This window comes from Eutrigla gurnardus (genome assembly GCF_963514095.1).
Source record: "Eutrigla gurnardus genome assembly, chromosome: 22".
NCBI classification, from domain to species: domain Eukaryota; kingdom Metazoa; phylum Chordata; class Actinopteri; order Perciformes; family Triglidae; genus Eutrigla; species Eutrigla gurnardus.
Window position 1 is genome coordinate 6,401,841 of NC_139933.1, and position 13,205 is coordinate 6,415,045.

General features: G+C 42.2%; 1 protein-coding gene across 2 annotated transcripts in view; it reads right to left on the reverse strand.

The window, feature by feature from the left end:
- bub3 (BUB3 mitotic checkpoint protein) overlaps nucleotides 1-12,930 on the reverse strand; it is a 347,592-nt gene extending 334,662 nt beyond the window's left edge. The window contains exons 1-8 of one of the 2 annotated variants that reach the window (XM_084040761.1): nucleotides 12,775-12,930; nucleotides 11,801-11,995; nucleotides 11,631-11,700; nucleotides 11,367-11,518; nucleotides 11,025-11,183; nucleotides 10,661-10,838; nucleotides 10,216-10,432; nucleotides 9,501-9,753 (exon numbers count right to left, since the gene is read on the reverse strand). In XM_084040761.1, the coding sequence (XP_083896887.1) occupies nucleotides 9,744-9,753; nucleotides 10,216-10,432; nucleotides 10,661-10,838; nucleotides 11,025-11,183; nucleotides 11,367-11,518; nucleotides 11,631-11,700; nucleotides 11,801-11,995 (981 nt within the window). In that variant the 5' untranslated portion in view covers nucleotides 12,775-12,930 and the 3' untranslated portion in view covers nucleotides 9,501-9,743. Of the gene's footprint in view, nucleotides 1-9,500; nucleotides 9,754-10,193; nucleotides 10,433-10,660; nucleotides 10,839-11,024; nucleotides 11,184-11,366; nucleotides 11,519-11,630; nucleotides 11,701-11,800; nucleotides 11,996-12,774 lie in introns of those variants that run through there. The other variant, XM_084040762.1, reaches the window with a different exon arrangement.
- Between the last annotated feature and the right edge of the window lie 275 nt (nucleotides 12,931-13,205).

Genomic DNA, 13,205 nt, shown 5'->3' on the forward strand with positions numbered 1-13,205 from the left:
TGGTGTAACCGTAAGGTGCTTTATTAATATGCTCCACCGCACAGAGGAGACGATAACATATTCAGGAGCGCACAGGGCAAGCAGCCCGGGCCGCACCATTCATAACTGTGTCCGAGTCACTTTCCATCAGTTACCGGGCTCGCACAGCTGCGCTAACAGCTAGCAATTGTATTTACTGTGCCTGGCAGCGGGCGAAATGAAGTTATTCCCATCGAGATATCAGTGCCTTTAGCTAATGCAATAGAAGGAGCTCTCTGTGTTGATGGTATCTCTTTGCATGGCATCTCTCTACCTGAAACGTCATTACAGTGTACTCAAGCTCCTCACTTTTTCAAATGTCTGTTTACTGTTTTACCTGAGGGACAGATTTGCACAAACAGCACGGTGTCGTTCCGCGTTTTGTACGTGCACATTTTTTAGACTTGTCGGGCGACATCGTTTGAATAAGGTGGATTTATTGTCTTTGAATATTTAAACGTAAGTGCTAACGAGCGTCCTCAGGAACGGTTTTCTCCACAGCTTTAATGACGGAAGATCTGGGATGAGAAGGATGTAGAGACAGTGTTGTAAGTCGTGAATGGTGATCGCATGCAGGTTAATATGAATTTTTCCTCCGTTAAAAAAAACAAAAATCTTCAGGCACTTTTAGTATCAAACCAACTTGATTGTTAACCATACTTTTCAGTTGATTGATTTCCGCGTGGTTGTTTTATTCAATGTGTGTGTGGGTTTTTTTCTAGTCATGGTATCCTCAAGTGTTTTTACATATATTTGTATTTTCTGGTGTCATAATAAAAAATAAAAAAAATGATGATTTAAAGCTTCTTATTCCACATCACTTGTCACCAAGGGGCCACAAGTTTTCTTCAAAGCTTCATTTGGGAGACGGGAGGGCATCCATCAACGGCTCACTCTGCTCTTTGAAAGCATGCGACGCGTCTCCCAACGCTGGTAATAGACTGGAGATTTGGAACGGGTGACCGGCCGCGGGGGGACAAAGCCAGCTCTGTTGGGGGCGAGCGTGGTGGCGAGAGGGAGGGGAAGCCGAGCGGAAATGGACATGGAGATCAGACCAGAACATAGTGCGACAAGGTAACAAGGTAAACTGATCCCAGGCTGCAATTCCTCTGGAAACTGAATCAATGAGTGTTCTGTTCAAATGGAAATCCCTCCCGGATATCGAGTTTGGGTGAATCCATAGCACAATAGAATCAGCTGTAAATATGTTTGTGTGCGTCATGTGACCTACAGGTCGCTGTTGTGACCATCTGTACGCCCCGTGTGTTGACGTATAGAAAAGGAAGGAAGACAGGATGTGATAAAGTAAACGTCTTGACCTTTCGGTGAGACCAGGTGTCCAACTTTGACCTCTAGTCGTTGGACACGACCCCCCCCCTGAGGGTTGCCAGGTCAGGTGGCTGGTTTGACCGTTTCTTTGTATAGGAACTGCAGAGCAGCCGCATGAAGGACGGATCCCTCTCGAATGACATGTGCAAAGGAACGAGCTCCCCTCTCAGCCGCAGCCATTTAGTGGGAAATCCTGCACCACAGTGCTGCATTCATACAGGTCGAGCACTCGAGGACAAAACTGTTTTGTCCTCTCCAAAAAAAAATATTCGAAACATTTCCCTTTCACCTGCTCTGATGCAGATGCAGTCTGACAGACACATTTCCGTGCAGCTTAACAAGCTCCACGTCGAAACCGTATAATTTCGAAACCCCAATCTTGTGCAATTTCGCTGCTTCAGCTTGACTGGCTCAAAGGTTCTGATCAGACGGAGGTCAATGCACTCTTTTTAACTGTAATGTTTTCTGAGATGCAAACCTGTTTCATCTGCAGAGGGCCCTAGAGATGAGATTGTGTTGTACTGAGAGTCTAACCCCACCGGGGAAAAGCTGTGTTTACTGTAAGTGGGGAAACGGTTGGGAATGACTGGTGGCTCCGACTGTGCCCTTACATAAACACCATGTGAACAGCATGCGGCGGAAACTGTACGTGTATTAATATTCAGCAGATAATAAGATCTCTTATACCTGTAATCACAGCAGCTATCGCAACTTCAAATCCTTGTGTTACAAAAGTATTTCTTCGAAATAGAACTTTAACGCCATTATTTCAGCTTAAAGGATCAGTTCACCCCAATATCATAAAGAATCTTATTGCCATTTGTTTGCAGGTATTAACCAAACGGACAGATTTTGCAATTCATCCTTATTCCTGAAGGAGACATGACTTCCTCATGAATGTTGCATGGCAATCCAGTAGTTGCCAAGACATCTCAATTAAAAAAAACACATTGTGCACATCATGCATGTCCATAACAAACTGCACGGCAATCAAATAATTGTTGAGATATTTCTGGACCTCAGTTCCAGAAATAATGTCAGAGCTTTCTCTGGTTAATCCAAAAACATTTGCTTTTCTCTCTAAACTGCTTCATACTAAATAAATAGTCCCAATAAGAACTGTTGACACAATAGTTCCCAACCTGTAATCAGTTTCTCTAATTGATATCTTCTTCAGACTTTCCTCCTTTTTTTTGTAATATATTTTACAGTTTAACCCAGTCAGCCTTTTAAAAGTGTATCAAATGAAACAAACTGAGAAAGGGAATTTGATGCTCTTAACTCATGCAACCAGTGATGCATAAATCCATAATAAGGAGTCCGACATATTGGAAACCACTACCACATTGTTACAGCTGCAGAAACGAGTGTCAAAACTTACACAAATGCAGGGTCCCTGAAAAAAATACAGCGACTGAATTCCACCTGAAAAAGCAAACAAGCACATATTTCCCCAAGACCTTTTTAGCACCGGTATTCATATAAATCTGTTAATATGGCATAGTAAAAGATCTTTTAATGCATTTTACACAGAACTACCAGCTACATTTTGCATGCTTTTATGCAACTAGTACAATGGCCACCAACCTCTAATCTTTCCAAAGAGATTAAATGTTTTTCTCTTGCAGATGTTCTAAATGAAGTGTACTCCAAAGTATCATCAAGACTCTATTAAATGTAGTTATAAATACACTTCAGTGACTGACAAAAAAAGGATGAATTAAATGGCCACATGGGGTTGCAACAGGCAGGGGGCTGCAGAAATTAGCCCGTTTTTTTTTTTTTTTTTTTTTTTAAACAACCCTCAACAGCACCACACTTGTAAAAAAAAAAAACCTACAGGACAACAAAAGACAGACGGGAGTGAATGAAATGAAGCTTCCTTGCCAATTACCGTGGACGGACGCGGCGGCGGTGGAGCTTTTTGTGTCTTTTCTCCTTGTCCTCGGCTATTGAGAGGGATACATTAGCCAGGTGGGGATGGATGGAGAGGAGGGGAGCAGCTCACTTCACGCCTGGTGTTACAGACCTCTCTTATGACTTCACTCAGTGTTCGCATAGAATGTGATTTTTCATTTTTTTTAGTCATTTTTCTAAATGCTTTCTAAGATTGATAACAAACCTCCAGACGCGGGAAAAATCTGCTCACTTTTATCTTGTTTGGATGAATTCTAGTGATTGTGTGTGTGTGTGTGTGTGTGTGTGTGTGTGTGTGTGTGTGTGTGTGTGTGTGTGTGTGTGTGTGTGTGTGTGTGTGGTTTAATTTCTCATTGTGCTGATTTCTCTTTTCATCTCCAATCTGTTTCCCCTTTCCCACTTATTTTTATTTTAAAACTTAATATTTCTCCAGGAAAAACCCTCCTAGTAAACATGAATTGGATTTGGAGGTACAAGTCTAAGATAATACCTTCTGAAATGTTGTTTCCACGTTGAAACATGATCATTTAAATGCTGTAGAGAGACATATTTTGTTTTACAAACACTGATCATGTTACATTCTTTAAAAAAAAAATGAATACATGCCTCTGGACCACCTCAATGAATTAATTCCATGGCGATCCCAGCAGGCTCTCGTGTGCACGCCTGTGACAACCATCAGCAAGGTTAACGCTGCGGATAACATCCATCATCCGGTTTCATTAGCGTCGTCCTCTGACCTGTTCCACATAATGTTGTCAAATAATGTCAGGCGCCAGATTATTGGGAGGTATGATGATCAATAGACAAATAAGAGAGAGAGAGGGAGAGCTGTGTGCAACGCTGCTGGCACGGCTGCAGAACAAACCTCCATCCAGCATTCTGCCGCCTGTCACAAATCTGAACAACAAATGGGCTAGCCCAAGGCAAGAGCCATCAATAATAATATTATGTGTGGACGATGATGAATTAGAGCCAGACTTTTGAATGCGTTGCCGTTCTGCGGGCAGAAACATCCCGAGATTAATGCACTGACCTCTGTATTCACATTAGTTTGCTTAATCTGCATTTGAGTCGATGGGACAAAACAACGTTTCACTTCACTGGATGCAGAAAAGTTAGTAATGTCCAATAATCAAAAGCTGTTTATGAAAGCACCTCTTCTTTTTTTTTTTGCGTGACATTGATTTGACTCTGTAATGCACTGCAGTCACTGATCACTCAGACAGAATGCACTTAGGAAAATGACAAATGCATTTTCTATTCAATAACATAGATTTTTTTTCCCCCTGCTTAACCACAGGTTGGAGTTTAAACACACATTTCCACGTCCATAATAAGCAGATTAACTAATAGTAACATGCTTTTAAACGTTGTCATAGTTGGGAATATGTGTCGTTTCACCCTGATGTTGACTTGATGTCTAGATGTCATTCATTTTTCATGTAGTTATTGATTTGTTCTTACTTAATTAACATGTTTATTATCTATGCATTTTCTTGTTTTTATGTTGGACAATATCAGCAAAGCATTTCAGTGATGGAGACAAAGTGCTGCCAATCGTTTAGCCTACCGTTAGCTTATGGCTGCAGCTAGCAGAAGGCTAAAATATAAGCAACATTTTCTCTCCATCTCTAAAAATGCTGATATTGCAGCTCGTTAGAGCCTCATATAAGAGTACGTCACCTAGAAGGGCTTTATAGACCCACAAGTTTGCAGAGATAACAGGACGGCGGTTCTCATAGACTGCAGCGATATGAGGGGCATCGGGGTCACAATCACGATGGATGATGTTTGAAATGAATGACCGGCACTCGTCCGGGTTACTGTATGAAGCATGTGCATATACGTCCATGCTCGTGTGGTTGGAGAGGGGAGAGCTGCAGGATGAGGATGTATTTTCAAACGCCTACCCTGGGGTACCACTTGATTTGAAATATGCTTATTATGGAATTTTTGCCCAATAACTGCCGACCCAAGCTTTAACTGAAGCGTCATTTGGAAACCACCCAGCAACGTGTGAGAGCTTTAACTGTTGAACATTTTAATTCACCTTTATGCCTGTTTTATAGACGCATTCACATTACAGCCTCCATACTTCCTATAGTTCTGGAACAATGCTGCCGTCAACCTACATAAACGTCCATAGATTCACGCATAAACGATGTAATATTACACAACAACAGACGAAGCCAACGGGAAGGAAAACCGCTCGGAGCTGCTTCGGTTCAGCAGCGCTGTCACTTAAGACCCATGAGATCCCCATGGCCCACGACTGCCGCCACAATAGAGCTGGTGTAACTGTTGCATGTGTGCTGAAAACCACCATGAGAGCACAGTGTCTTGACCTAAATGTCACAGGGCAAACCAGAATAATGACTAAACGGAGAATCCACCTTGTTGTTGATGGTCAAACATGAGAAAAATACAAGAAACAATTTGGTTTGTGCTCTTATTGTTATATAAAATCTGGAGCTGTACTATATTAGCACATGTTTACCCATCTCCTCTGTGACACTTAATTGTCTGATAATAGTTAGGCTTAAAATGGTATTCTTCAGGGGATTTTTTGCCAATAACGTCTAATAAAGCAGGTTGAAATGGATACAAGGAGTCCCTTAAATCTCGCCGGCAGTCACTCAGAGGCGCACAGGGAACCCGAGCCTCAAAGATGTGGTGCATTAGTTCTGCTAAGCTAACCGTGAATGCTAATTGCAGGAAGGACAAGCTGTAACCCTTGCCCTGTGGCCATGAACCCATTAAACGGCACAGAGGGTTTCATAGACGAGGAGAGCCTACAAAGGGGACTGGCTTGAAAAGGCCCTGCAATCGGATTTCGGTTTAAATGGGGATAACAAGTTTTGCAAAGGCCCCCCCCCTGGGATCTGGCCTCGGCGTATTTTTTGACAGTATAAAGAAAACCGTCACTCCGAAGAAGACCGCAATTCATCGATACAATGCAACAGGTTTTATGTTTTCAAGTGGAATCTGTTGCGTGACATCAGTTCTGGTTGTGCCTGACAGGTGGCTGAAGTACTTGGTGGTTTCACCGCTGGAGGACATGAACAAACAGTCTGTATGACACCCTATATATGGGAAAGGCATCCTTCCTCAGGAGGAGCCATCAAGCATTGTTTATCTATGTTTTAAGCCATGTCTTAAACACATCAATCAGTATACCTGAAATATTTTCGCCTGTTTGGAACTGAGTTGGTTATTTTTCTGGCCGTTCAAAAGTCATAAACAAGAGTTCACTTTTCACCTTTAATCTCTGGTGCCCTCTGACCATACATTTCCAAACCTGACCCCGGTGGACTGAACGCCCTCCACCTTCCTTATACATACATTCATCAGTTTGACAGGTGGCATGAAAGCTGTTTTGAATGCTGCACTTTTTTTTTCCCTTTTTCACTTAAGCATCAATTTCCATAATTTACCCTTTGAAGTGTTTACTCGGCTGTCTGTCTTTCAGGAACAGCAAGTATGGATCAATACTTTAATGATCCAGACTTAAAGTTACTTAAAGTTATCTTGCTACTGTTGCAGCTCTCTGAAGCAATTTAGAAGAAAAAAAACACAAAGTGTCAGATATGTTCTGGCTCGTTATGGTCAAACAGTGTGACCTAAATTCAAAATACTATACATTCTTTACTTCACACTCAAATAATAAAGGTCAATTCAATATAATCTCCTAGTCTTCCAGGCCTGATTCTTAAATACCAATGCCACACATTTCTTTACCAAATGATTAATACGGAGCACAAAGTCATGGAGCCAAAAAAGGAACCTCAACTCCAAAAAAATCTGTGACCCTCCTGTCACACCTAGAGATTTTTTGATTTACAGCCCAGCTCCCCGGTGAGCGTCCCATGCTGTCGGCCTGTAAAGAGATGAATGGCTGCAAGTGTGAAACCTAGCAGCGGTTTACATGGCCTTGAGCTTAACCATCTAATTAGGCTCTAATGTAACAACACTGGTCTGGAGGAGATGTTGTCTCGCCCACCAAAGCTCTTTAAAAGCCTCCTCGGGGCAGGGGGGGGGGAGCTCCCAGTGAGGTGCTGTGGCAGGCCGACCACGTCCAAGTGAAAAGCTCAGGTTTCGTTCCCCGGCTGGGATGTACTGGAAACGGGACGCCGACTCTATACAGAGCAGGATCTTCATTTCAGCCCAGTTTGATGGTCATGAACATACATGCAAGAAAATGGTGGAGGAGGATGGCCACTGCTATTAACCTGCTGCAACCTGGCAACCCAAAATGTCCTTATTAGTGATGTATGTAGCATTCATAAGCAATAGTAAGAACATTTTCTTGTGGTTGACTGTCTCTAAAGTGGTCTTCACTACTCTCAATAAAGCAATTTCTTTTTGGTGTTAATAAAGCAGCCGTAAGCTTATCAAAAATGACTAAATGGCTTGATTTTTTTTCTTTTTAAGGAAGAAGAATCTCCGTCATTTTCACGTCCCCGTGCGCTGAAACAGAAGACAAACCATAATACAGAATGCCGTCAACATTTTCCTGACACATCATGTGATTTCCCCCCATTTCCTACACAGCTCATGAAGGACGGTATCATTAGCTTGATATAATATTAGAAAACCGGTCCTGTCTGAGAGATAAGGTGTCTGGTTGAAGGTCATCTGTGCCCTCCCGAGTGAACATAAGAGCCTTTTGTGGTCGGGTTAAATGCACATGACAGGCTGTTGGAGCACAATCACCCATTTTAATTGTCATGTAACGGTTTCATGTAGAGCCAAACTGTCTGCAACACTTCTGTGGTTGGAAACCAGAGCTTGGCCACACAACCACAGATGTGGTTAACTGGGCTGAAGGGGAAAAAAACGACCCAGGAGAGATCTGTGGAGACAGGTCTTAGAGGAAGATGCTGATAGATAATGCAAGATTTATCTGCTGCAATTTCTAAAGTTACAGGTCTTAATAAATCCTTTTGGGGACTTAATCAAAATAATACAAACAACAAATTACTTCAGACAAAACAGACAGCTAAACAACACAGACAAGAAAACCTCAGCGGTTTTAATGTACACTCAAAGAACTCAATTTTCCAATTTAGCGGAAGCCAAAGATTACCAGGAAACAAGGTAATTCGCCGTGGCCCCAACAACAACCCACAGAGCCATTCTCCGCCTGCTTCACGGGTAGCAATTATGTCCCCAAAATGAATGCCATTTCATATTAAGCTGCAGTCATAATATAACATATAAAGATGGACTCATTATCGACAATCACGGGAATTAGTTACATCATTTAACCAATCCGAACTAATCATTTCCAGGATACCGCAGAAGCAGATAGAGCCATTAGAGGGGGGAAAAATGGAGCTCTTAAATACTGTAATTGGCATTTTTATCTTCTCTGCTGCTTTGGCTGAAGGGCTTCAGAAATTGCATTAGTTGCAATTGAAAATCTGAACTGAGGGGAAAAAGACACCACTTAGACTTTTGCAAGGCACTGCTCCGTGTTTACGGTTCCCATTCACGTAATGCTGAATACTGCATTAAAAAGGTCTGCGTCGCATCCCACTCTGTCACCAGTGTAACAACTTAAAAACCACAGCAGATAAATTCAGAGATAATGACGAAAAAAGGTATTAGCTCACTGAATCGTCTGCTATCTCCCCTTCTATAACAGTAGAAAGTGTTTAACAACAACAAAAACGAGTTAAAAACAATCTCATTGCGCAGTGAGGCCGTAAAGATGGATAGCACTCTGGTCTGCACTGATTCCACCCTGATAAACCTGAATTTGCTCACTGTTATAAATAAGAAAAATCTAGAAATGGGCCTTACATCCTCCCCCCTACCCCTCCCAGGTCATCCAGTTTAGTGGTTTTCTCCCAGTTTTCCCCTAATAATAAAGCAGGATCTGGTTTAGGCCGCAGACCTCTGATGTCTATCAACACAGGTCACTGTCTGGGGGCAAGTGGAGCCTTCGGCAAGACGAGTGGATCATCGCTTTCCCCTCAACACATCATCAAGAGAACAGCCTTCTCTGCCCGGACACATTCCTAGCATTTCTCATGTTCACAGGTAGCACATGTGACAAAACTTCATGCTACATAAAAAGGTGTAATTATACTTTCAGTGTCAAACTCATATCGGTGTTACAAGACTGATGCTGGGACAGCTTCAGTTGGATTTTAAATGCAAGTCCATCATTAGAGCCAAAGGTTTGGTTACACAAAATTGACGAAGCAACAACATTTTTTGAAAACGTGTAAATAGAATCTGTTTTATTCCAGAAAAACAGGAGTTGGTTGTCAGAACATACATGAAACAATATAATATATAACAAGAGCCACATAAAAGAAGAAAAGGTTTTCAAAAACATTAGTTACGAGAAAGAAAACTGTTTTTTTTTTTGGAATGGAAAGACATGGCGACAAACAATGGATGCCAGAACATAACCAACATGTGATCGAGGCTTCATACACAACAGACGGGACCGGTCCAACGGGGACTTAGGTTGACCTGTGAAAAAAAAAACAGGAGAGAATGAATTTAACCAACTCAGAACAATGTATGATTGGTTGTTGATGACAAGTGTTATCCATTCATTGAAGACTATCATGGTATTATTCCACAATTCCCTCAGAGGCATAACCATTTAACAAATGATATGTTAGCTGCATTTTCAAAGTTATTATTATAGTTCCTTGTCAAACATCTGTTGCACAAAAGGTAGTATTTATTACATGGCTATTGAAGTGGGTTGCATTACATTGTACAGCTGGGTGCGAGTGTATATTCACAACAGCACAGACACACAAACTGTTCTCATCTGTCTATCTTTCAACTGTCGGATATTGAAAAGTGGATGGACAGAGATACCGATCAGCATATGCTGCAGCTGGACGTGCTCCCTGTAAATGCAGCTGCATACGTAATTCCGCGAGTAGCAAACCGAGGACACAAGAGGTGAAGGAGACTCACTTGGGTTTCGTCTCGGCATCTGTGACTTGGCGGATGAAGATGGCATCCTCTGGGTGGCTGATGTCTCCCTTCTCGTGCATGTACGAGGAGGCGATTGCTAGCATGGTGCCGTCGTTATTAAAGGCCAGCGAGGCGATGCTCGTCGGGTACCTGTGGAACTGACACAGGCGCTTCTTGTTGAACGGGTCCCAGATGTTCACAAAGCCGTCTGAGCCACCTGGAAGAAGGAGAGGCTCAAGGTCAACCTTTAAAGATTTAGGCTGTGCTGCTGCTGAGATATGGATCTATAATAAAAGGTTGCTCTGCCTGCAACCTTGGCAACACAACGCTAAAGGTCACGTTCAAATCTGTGAGCTTTTCTGCAGCACCACTGAGAAGATATAAACATAAAAACTAAATATAGGAAGAAACACATTTTTGTCAAGTACTGACTAGCAAGTCGTACCTGTGGCAAAGGTGTTATGGATACTGTGAAATGAGATGGCATTGACGGGGTAAACGTGCTCAATTCCCTCTTCCTTCAGCCTGTGGCATTTGAAGGCATACTTCTTCTTCTGAACCTCCTGGCCTGGGTCCAGGTACTCCACAGCTACACGTCCCTCGATTGAACTCAAGACGTAGCCCTGGAGCCAAGACAAAAAGTATAAAGTTACTATCTAACTTCTATTCATTAACACAGAACTCTTTATCTGTGATATAATGCTCTCTTCGGAGTCAAGTTATCCGAGTTTCAACGTTTGCCTTCATCTTTCACTAGAACTGCGCACACTTTTAATTGATAAAAAGGTTGATTGTAATTCAAAGAGTACCTGTTTGTTGGGGAAGGCTCGAATGCAGCGGGTCTGATACTTGAGACTGGATTCTCTTCTTTGCTGTACATAGCCCATGTTTCTCAAATCCCACACCAGGACTCGTCTTCCAGCTGTGCCGACAATCAGCCTATCTCCAGCCACAGATAAGGTGTATACCTTTTACAGAGAGGCGAGAGACAAGAGTGAGACAACACTAAAGATTTTACATTTCCTTACACTTATAACACATGTCAACATGTGCGCCAATGTAATTACATACTCCTCATTTTCATATACACCCAGAGCAAAATGCAATTTAATTACAGTGTCAATTCCACTATACTGTGTCTTTTGCTGTACCTTTTCAGGCTGAGTAAAGGTTCCAGCATTGCAAGGTGTCCTTGGATCCCACAGTCGAACCGATCTGTCCCAGCTACCCGTTACCATGACATTAACCTCTGGGCAGTATTCCACACAACGAATGGGGGCATCATGTGTTCCAACTATCGTATCTGTTTAAGAAGAATATTAAAGATTAGCAGAAATAAACACACATATTGCAGTTATTAAATCTGTGTATGCGTTACTGTCGTAACATATTTGCACGGAAGGTTTCTGACATACCTTGGTCTGTGTTCAAATCGTGAGTTTTTAATTGTGCGTCTAAACCTCCACTCCAAGAATGTGTTGGGTCCTGCAAGTGACAGAGGAATGTAATCTGTATGAAGCAGACTTCTAGGCTTTGACATGATAATTAAAAACATAAGACAAATATTAAAAAATCTGTGACCTACATAAAAAGCACAGTCAAGAACCGGAGCTGAGTGCTGGTACTTCATCCGCATGGTGTTCCCTCCGACATCAAAGAGGCGGACCGTGCAGTCCCAAGAGGAAACCAGCAGGAACTGGGCTGCGCTGGGGCTGAACTTGACAGCAGAGATGCTGTCCTCTGGCCCCTGGTTTAGTTTGTACTCGTTTGAGCCACTCATCTGCAAACAAGGAAACGTATGATAAAGTCTGGATCAGGTCTTGAGATTTGAGACTACGTGGTGCTTCATGGCAACTTTCATCCCCTGCATATTATTGGTATAATTTCATCCAGAAGCAGAAGAGCTGGAACTAAAATTAGTAGCTTTTAAAAAGCAGGATTATTGACTGTAACTCACGTTAATAACTTTAACATTAAAATTGTAAGATTGCAATTATAACAGTTTAGTGAATATAAAGTTTGCTTTGTGCCAGTTGGTCAACGCTAAGCAAAGGTCAAACGTTTCATGTTTTGAATTAGAGCAAGTGGAATCATCCACTACACTAGATCACGTTCAGTTAATAATTATAAAACATAAACACACCGTTGTTATACCGTTTTATCCATCTGGAAACATATCGCAAACGTAACGTAACGTCGTATTTTCCAGAGAGCTACGTTAAGCAACTGGCGTACTGATAGATCAATGGCTTCCCTGCTTGTTGTTAGCCTAGCTCAGTGTTGTGGATATAGCTAACTAGCCTCACCGAGTACTTAGCTTGCTAGCATGATATCACAAGCTCAATAACATGGTTTTCTGTTGCGAGGTTTGGTGGAAGAGTAACTTTACATGTGTTTGAAATCACATTTTTGTTCTCGTTTCACTCACAACTAGACTTGTTCCATAACATCCTACAATTACACTGAGCCGGTAGCCCACTGGTGTTGGCTAACGCTAGCTTGTAACGGTGAATATAAGTTCGCTACAAGCCCCGGTTTTAGCCGTTTCACTTTACTTACCGCTTCAGTTTGGTGTCCTTCAGCGCGACTGAGTATTTCCTTCAACGAACCGTATTATTATTATGCCTCGATTTAAAATGAAATATAAAATCTATAACGTGGAAATGCTACAAAGCAGTGTGGCCGGATGAAGCTAACTCCTTGTAAGCGCCGCCGAGGCTCCGGTGGACGCTGATTGGTTGAGACAAATGGTCAAATTCCCGCCTGGCCATATCATTGGCTGATATAACTGCAGGGATATTTCCGTTGTTTCGGAGCAAATCACATGACACAGGAGTCTCTCTCCCTCCCTCCCTCTCCTTCCCACCCTCTCTCTCTCACGCTGGTATTTTCAGAGTGTGTATTAGGAGGCCTGGGTGTGTCTTTTATTCTACCTTAAAAACACTAAGATGTACCACAATAACAAAAACAGCATACAGAGCGATTATCGT